This window comes from Oryctolagus cuniculus, chromosome 12 (assembly GCF_964237555.1).
Source record: "Oryctolagus cuniculus chromosome 12, mOryCun1.1, whole genome shotgun sequence".
Lineage (NCBI taxonomy): Eukaryota > Metazoa > Chordata > Mammalia > Lagomorpha > Leporidae > Oryctolagus > Oryctolagus cuniculus.
In genome coordinates, this window is record NC_091443.1 from 92,068,364 (window position 1) to 92,075,450 (window position 7,087).

Below are 7,087 nucleotides of genomic sequence, written 5' to 3' on the forward strand. Positions count from 1 at the left end.
GAAGTAGAGCAGCTGGGTCTGGAACCGGTGCCCACATGGGATGCTGGCACTGCAGGCAGTGGCTTTACCTGCTATGCCACAGCACCAACCCCATAAGGCAACTGTTAATCTACCCTCTGTCTTCATGGACATTTCGTGTTCTTGGCGCATGCGCCATCACCTGTATCAATAGCCCTGTCTCTCTCCCTCGATGACCTCACTGGCCCCGTGTGTGTCCACTGCAGGTCACAGCCACCAGCTGTTCCACGTGTGTGTGATCCTGGCCACACACATGCAGATGGAAGCCATACTCCTGGACAAGACTCTGCGGAAGGAGTGGCTGCTGGCCGCCGCCAGGCCCTTGTCTTTCCCTCAGATAGCCGGAGCCGTGCTTCTCTGCGTCATCTTCAGCCTCAGCAACATAATTTATTTCTCAGCTGCTCTGTATCGGATTCCTGAGCCAGAAATACATAAAAAAGAAACATGATTCAGGCCCTAAGCGCTTCCTGCCTGCTGTCAACGCTCGGCCATGACACTCTGCCCACGGTGCTGGCCGCCGGTGGCCCAAAGTCCTCATACCGACGGGGCGCACGGCCACAAAGCATTGCACTGGGGAAGTTCTCGATTTGCACTGCTGCTCTGTGTGTGATTTTAGCGGGGACCACGGGTCAAGCAGGTTGCGTGAAGGCCAGTGGGTGCTGTCTCCTTCAGTCCGGAATCCGTTGAGGGTGGGGTTTTCGATTCTGTTGGCGCAGTTGGAGGAAGAAGCACCATGCCTTGTAGCTTTGCATCACTCTTCAAAAATAGAGTCTGCTCCAGGTGCCGGATCTCACGAAGCACAGTCCCAGAGTCCCCACCGGACCTGGCAACGCCTCCGGGAGGGGAGAAAGGTCTCTGGGAAGACGTGAGGAGAAGCTGGGTCCATGGGAACCTCAGGGTGTGGAGGACCCTCCAGCAAGAGGAGACCCGCTCTGGGTGGGGGGGGATTCCCTTCCCTTGCCAGCCTGGGGGAGGGTGTACAGAAGGAAGGGTCTCTCTTCCCATAAGGCCATCCTCACCCCCAAGGGCAGGTTCCCCTGTCCATACGGGTTTGGGGTTTGTATGGTGTTTGTTTGTTTGTGGCTTCTTAAATGCCCACAGCCTGCTGCTGGTTGGCAGGTGTTCTGTTCTGCTGGGTTTGTTGCCAGGTTGATCTGCCCAGACTGTGCAGTGCAGGTAAACCGTGCTGGACGTGAGAGCTGGCTGAGCCCGCCCCACGTGGCTCTGCTTGGCTCCGTAGAGGACACAGGCCGTGGAGCAGACCCCTCAGACGATTCCAGTGCGAGGGGTGCAAGGGCCAAGCTTGAAGAAATGCAGGTCGCGCACCCCAGAAGCACTGGGCCTGTCCCTGTCAGCTTTGCTTCCCTTGATGTCGATTTCAGCGGCCCCTTCCCCCCACCTCAGGGCATGGCCTCCACCCTCCGGTCCAGGTTTTCTGTCCTGGGCTGTAGTACTGTGATAGTTGTTGCTCAGGACTCAGTCGCTGGTGTCAAACCTGCACCAAAAATAGACAAGTAAGTAAACCAAGCCAGGAGGTCATGGAAGGAGGGGGTGTCTCGTGCCCGTTCTTGAGGACAAGAACCCCACAAAAGACAGTGGGCACAAGCGCCAGGGCTGCCACACGCATGGGATACTTCCGCAAGGGCCTCTGGCCAAGCAATTGCATGCTCAGCCTTAAACGGACGCCACGCTCCTAACTGATCCTGGCCGCTAAGGGCTGTGGTTTCCGAAACAGCTCCTCGTGTTGCCTGCTGTGTCCTCTGCTCACCGTCCTTGGATGCACGCGTGACGCGTGTATTCCCACGGTGGTGTGCATTCCCAGACAGATGGGTGGTTGTGGAGGGGTTCTTTTGGGTTTTTTATTCTGGCGGAGAGCAAGGACGGAACATTGAGTTTTCTCGTCCGTTGCATTGCTCATTGATGTGCAGTATTTCGCGATGTTTGCAGAAACACCGATGTGAGACGCATCGTCACAGAGGCACATCACACCCTGCTCTGCTCTTGGTGTTGCTGACTCAGGCATTCCCAACACACGCACACACACGCACACACACGCACACACACACCCGTCTTCCGATACCGCCTCCACCGGGAGCCGGCCCTGACACTCCGATGGCCCTACAAATTGCTCGGAAGACAGTAACCGTGTATATTGGATGAGAGTGATCAAGAAATATGATTTCATCAGTTTTATTATCTGTTTACCTCCTCTGGGGAAGGCAGGCAGATAAAATTATATGGGCTGGTAAATTTTTGGTACATTAATTGCGGGCTGCATGATGAAATTTGTTCCTGTGACAGCGATCTGCTATTCCAAGTGAAACTGTACCCTGGCAGGATCTGTGGGCTTCAAGTTCGTCTCTGTATAACTGTAATTTTATGGTGGGAAAAAACGAGAGAAAGTTTAAGTGCCTTGTCTGTTAATACCAAAGATAAATAGTGTTGTAAATTCTCTTTATTTATAGATAACAAAATCATGTTCTATGTCGAGTTAAAAGATAATGGTGATCCACATGAAGGATTTTAGATATCTAATCTTTGTGTTATTTTTCGTCCTGTGTCACGTCGAAATGTTAAATCAACGAAATCGGATCAAGTCTTTTATGGTGTTTGTATGACTTTGGGCAACTTTTGTCCTATCGCATACTCTGGGACACTGCTACCAGTTAACATTTTATCACACATGTGGTACAGGGATCGAGAAATTCTAATGTAAAATGAGAACGGGTTCCAGTGGATTAATATCTAAGCTCTCCACGATCCACAGCGCGTGTCGGACGTGGGCTTCACATTGCTCAAGCCAGACCAGCGTCAAAAAGGTGGGCAAGAGGTCAAGGTGAAGACTTCATTGGGTAGAGCTCTGTTAATGCTGTGGGGTCTCAAGTTAAAATAAAGTAAAAAAAAAAAAAAAAGTCTGAGTACGCCCAGGGGGTGTGGGGTGCTCCCATCCGTGACATTGCTCACCGAGGCACTGTCTCAGGCGCCCCCTCCTCGTGGACACCCTCCCGCTCCGCTGGCAGACAGCGCCCCCTCCCCGTGGGCACCCTCCCGCTCTGCTGGCAGACAGCACCCCCTCCCCATAAACAGCCTCTGGCTCCACCTGGGAGAAGGCACACCCCTAGCTGCAGAGTCCAGAAAGTGGCTGAAGGAGACCCGATGGCGAACGGTCTCCTCACTTGCCTCCCGGGAGCGGTTCACTTTCTGGGGCTCAGGTTTGAGAGACGAGCTCTTCATCTTTTTCCTGAAGACTGGAGTTTGTAGTTGTGGGGGTTGGGGTGCGCGGGGCGGGGCAGGGCGATGCTCAGGGGAACTGGAGGCCTTTTTTTTGCTGCTTGCTCAGAGTATTTTCCCATAAAACCCTGCCCCGTGCTAGGGCTTGGGGAGGCGGTGTGCTGTGCCATGGTGCTGTCAGATCGTGTTCCAGAAACCCTTCACGCGGACCCACTGTGTTCCCAAAGCCGCCCCTTTCCCAGGGAGCATCTCTTGATGCTAAGGTCACTTTGGAATGTATTAGTTGCATGCCAGCCCCTGATTTTTTCGGCCACAATTCCATTGTGGCAAAGACCCATTTGCAATCTCAGAGATGTTCTTCCAACTTCCAGCAACGGCTTCTTTTCTTGAACTGTGGGAGACACAAAGAGAACTTATTTCTCATCTCGACGCTGTCCTGTTTCCTGCTTGGTTTGGTCGTGTTTTACCTGCCACCCTGCAAACGCGTTCATTCATCGTTAGGAAGCAGGTCCCTGGACACGTGTACCCCAGTCAGTCACTCGGTGGCTAGTGAGTGCGTGGCGGGGATGGAACAGGCTCTGCCCCAGGACTGGGGGGTCCAGAAGGGACCGAAACCCATGACGTCCACCCTGGCATGCAGCCAGTGCTGTGGCTGAGCAGGCACACAAATCCAGATACATCCAGCCAATAATAAGCAGAGAAAGAAAGGAGCCCCGTGAAGGAACAGGGAGAGACGGGGTGGGGCAGATGAAGGGGATGGTCACCCAGAAAACCTGGCGCTTGAGGCGCAGAAAGCAATCGGCTTTGCCCGCATGCGGGGGAGGGCATGTCAGGTTGGGACAGCAGCAGGGACAAAGGCCGCAGGGCTAGCAGGGTTCTGTCCTGTTGGAAGGGTGGAAATCAGGCTGCTCATTCCTGAGATGTTTAAGTCCAGAAGATCTCTGGATAACAGGACTTTTGAAGAATTAAGCAATTTTCCAGAACTTTTTTCCTAGACGATTGCCTAAAGGACTTTCCTCTGTCCTGTGGGTACGTGTGGAATGAGCCTCCGACAATTCGCGTCGGCCCTCCCATGATCTTCCGTCTGTATCTCTCCAGCTCCTGAATACAGAAAAAGCAAAACCGACTTAACTTTTGCCTGTTCCAGAGCTTAGAGCCAAAGGACGTCAGCGGTCACTTAATCCAGCCTTTCTAGAATTTTTCCAATGACATAAAATGCACATTCTCAGGCCCACACACACTGACACACATTTGGGATACAGGAGGAGAGGAGGGGATCTTGGGGTTTCTAATTCTTTTAAACGTTTATTTATTCATTTTTATTTGAGAGCAAGAGGAAGGAGAGAGAGAGAGAGAGAGAGAGAGAGAGACAGCGAGAGAATCTTCCATCTGCCTGCAACAGCCATGCTGGGTCAGTTTGAAGCCAGGAGCCTGGGACTCACATTAGGTACCCTATGTAGGTGGAAAGGACCGAGGTGTGTGAGCCGTCGCCTGCTGCCTGCCAGGGAACCCATTATCACGGAGCTCCTCTTGGGATGAGAAGTCGAGCCGGGACTCAAACCCGGGGATTCCAGTATGAGATGCAGGCAGTCCAAGCACAACTTAGCCACTGCACCAAACTCCACCCCTGGGATTGTGAGTATTGAGAAAAAGTCTCGGATGATTTCTAATAAAAGGGAATCCAAGAAGCACTGATACAATCCAATCTTTTTTTTTTTTTTTTAAAGCATAATTTCAGACTTAGAAAGAAAAATGTTGCAAAATAGCACAAAGAATTCCCTGACACTTTTCATGCCTTCTCTCTTTGCTATCTGTAACTCCAGCTCCAACTCCAACCGTGAGCTATCCAGCTCCCATCAGCCACAATACGGGTCCAGATTTGCTCAGTCCTAGAAGGGACAGAATGCTAATTCAGAATGATTCGCTCATCTCGGGACGGGACAAGAAGCCTTCACTGTGTTTCAGGAGCTTTGTCTTGATTGAGCCTGAAGGCAGATGGCCTAAGTTCCTTGGATTAATGACTTCTCCCTTCCTGCATGTTACTCACTTGAAATATGGTCTGGGTGGCACGTTTCTTTGTGTGTGAATTTTGCAGTGCCTCCATCTGACCTGGCTACTTCTCACTAATTCGCTTTTTGAGTATTGAAAACATGAACATCTCACCACTCGTTGTATAAATGACCTGTGTACAAGGGAGCCACGTGGCCCGGGTTGCGAACAAAGCTTCCAAGGCCACCAGGTGACTGCTGGGCCAGCGAGGGACCCGGGGAGGCTGTGTGGACCCAGCTCCCTGGGAAGGCCGAGCTCCATTTTACTCCCTTTCCGCTGACATTGGGCTTCAGCCGCTTCTCTTCATTGGCGTTTATTGGGTTTCCACAGCGAGTGTTTGCATGAATAAATGATTTCAAAGCTGCGTAGTGCCAGTTCCTCTTAAGTGATTCCCCTAAGGTTCTCCGAGTTCAGTTGGGCAGACTTAAACTTGCACTTTCCATAAGACTCATAATCCCATCCTAGATGGGATAGAAACAAGTCCACCCCAAACACCTTTAAGCCAGTCGTTATATCAGTTGCATTCATAAGCACCAACAAGTGGATGAATACACTTTTCTGTATTTGAATAATGGGAGGGGCTGGAGCTGTGGCGCAGTGGGTTAACGCCCTGGCCTGAAGCGCCGGCATCCCATAAGGGTGCCGGCTGGTTCGAGACCTGGTCACTCCACTTCCTATCCAGCTCTCTGCTATGGCCTGGGAAAGCAGTAGAAGATGGCCCAAGTCCTTGGGCCCCTGCACCCACATGGGAGACCAGGAAGAAACTCCTGGCTCCGGCCGTTGTGGCCAACTGGGGAGTGAACCAGTGGATGGACGACCTCTCTCTCTCTCTGCCTCTCCTCTCTCTGTGTAACTCTGACTTTCAAATAAATAAATAAATCTTTTAAAAAAGCTTTTAAAAAATAAAATAATGGGAAACCACTCAGCAGCAGGAGGGAAGGGATTCCCGAGCCGCACAAGACAGTGGGCAGTCTCAAAGCTTTGTGTGGAGTGAAGAAGAGCCAGTTCTGGAGAAGGCTACACTACAGGGGAGGGACTCAGGAACGTGGCTGCCAGGGCTAGAGGCGGAGAACGTGCAGCAGCTGCCAAGGAGCAGAAAGTGGCAGATGTTAGAGGTGGTGGCTGAGCGTCACACACCCAGAACCATACCAGCAAAGAGGGTGAGTTTGTGTGTGCGTGTGTCTGTGAGTGTTTTAAAAGATTCTATTTGAAAGACAGAGTTGGGGGCAGGGTGGGGGAGAGAGAGGGAGATAGATCTTCCAACTTCTGGTTCTTCCATCTGCCCCAATTGGCCTCAATGGCTGGGGCTGGACCTCTCTGAAGCAAGTAGCCAGGAGCTTCCTCTGGGTCTCCCATGTGGGTGCAGGGGCTCAAGCACTTGGGCCATTCTCTGCTGCCTTCCCAGGTCATCAGCAGGGAGCTGGATCAGAAGTGGAGCAGCTGGGACTCAAACTGGCGCCCATAGGTTTACCCTCCATGCCATAGCACCAGCCCCAAAAGGATGAGTTTACCCCTTGAGTGCCCAAAAAAGCTGACCTAAAAAAAGGCCTGCCAGTTCTCTCCCTCCCCTCACCTCTCCCCAGCCTGGATTTCCCCCAGAGGGTTCTGGGGGAAAATGCAGGTCTTTGGCTGGCTATGGGAAGGCGTCACTTGACCATTTTTGAAACGATAGAATGAACTGGTGTTTTTACAAAAATCAAGCCAAAGGGCTTTGACAAGGACAGAAACGGACGAAGTGGAGAAGCTGGAGGTGGTGCATTGTGCTGGGTCCTGGATTGGGGCTGTGTTT

General features: G+C 52.1%; 1 protein-coding gene across 10 annotated transcripts in view; it reads left to right on the forward strand.

Moving 5' to 3' along the window:
- PAQR5 (progestin and adipoQ receptor family member 5) overlaps positions 1 to 2,610 on the forward strand; it is a 72,419-nt gene extending 69,809 nt beyond the window's left edge. For 9 of the 10 annotated variants that reach the window (XM_008249808.4, XM_002722383.5, XM_051836633.2 and 6 more), the window contains one exon: positions 225 to 2,610. In XM_008249808.4, coding sequence (XP_008248030.1) covers positions 225 to 466 — 242 coding nt within the window. In that variant the 3' untranslated portion in view covers positions 467 to 2,610. The remainder of the gene's footprint in view (positions 1 to 224) is intronic. The other variant, XR_515352.4, reaches the window with a different exon arrangement.
- Positions 2,611 to 7,087: the final 4,477 nt, after the last annotated feature.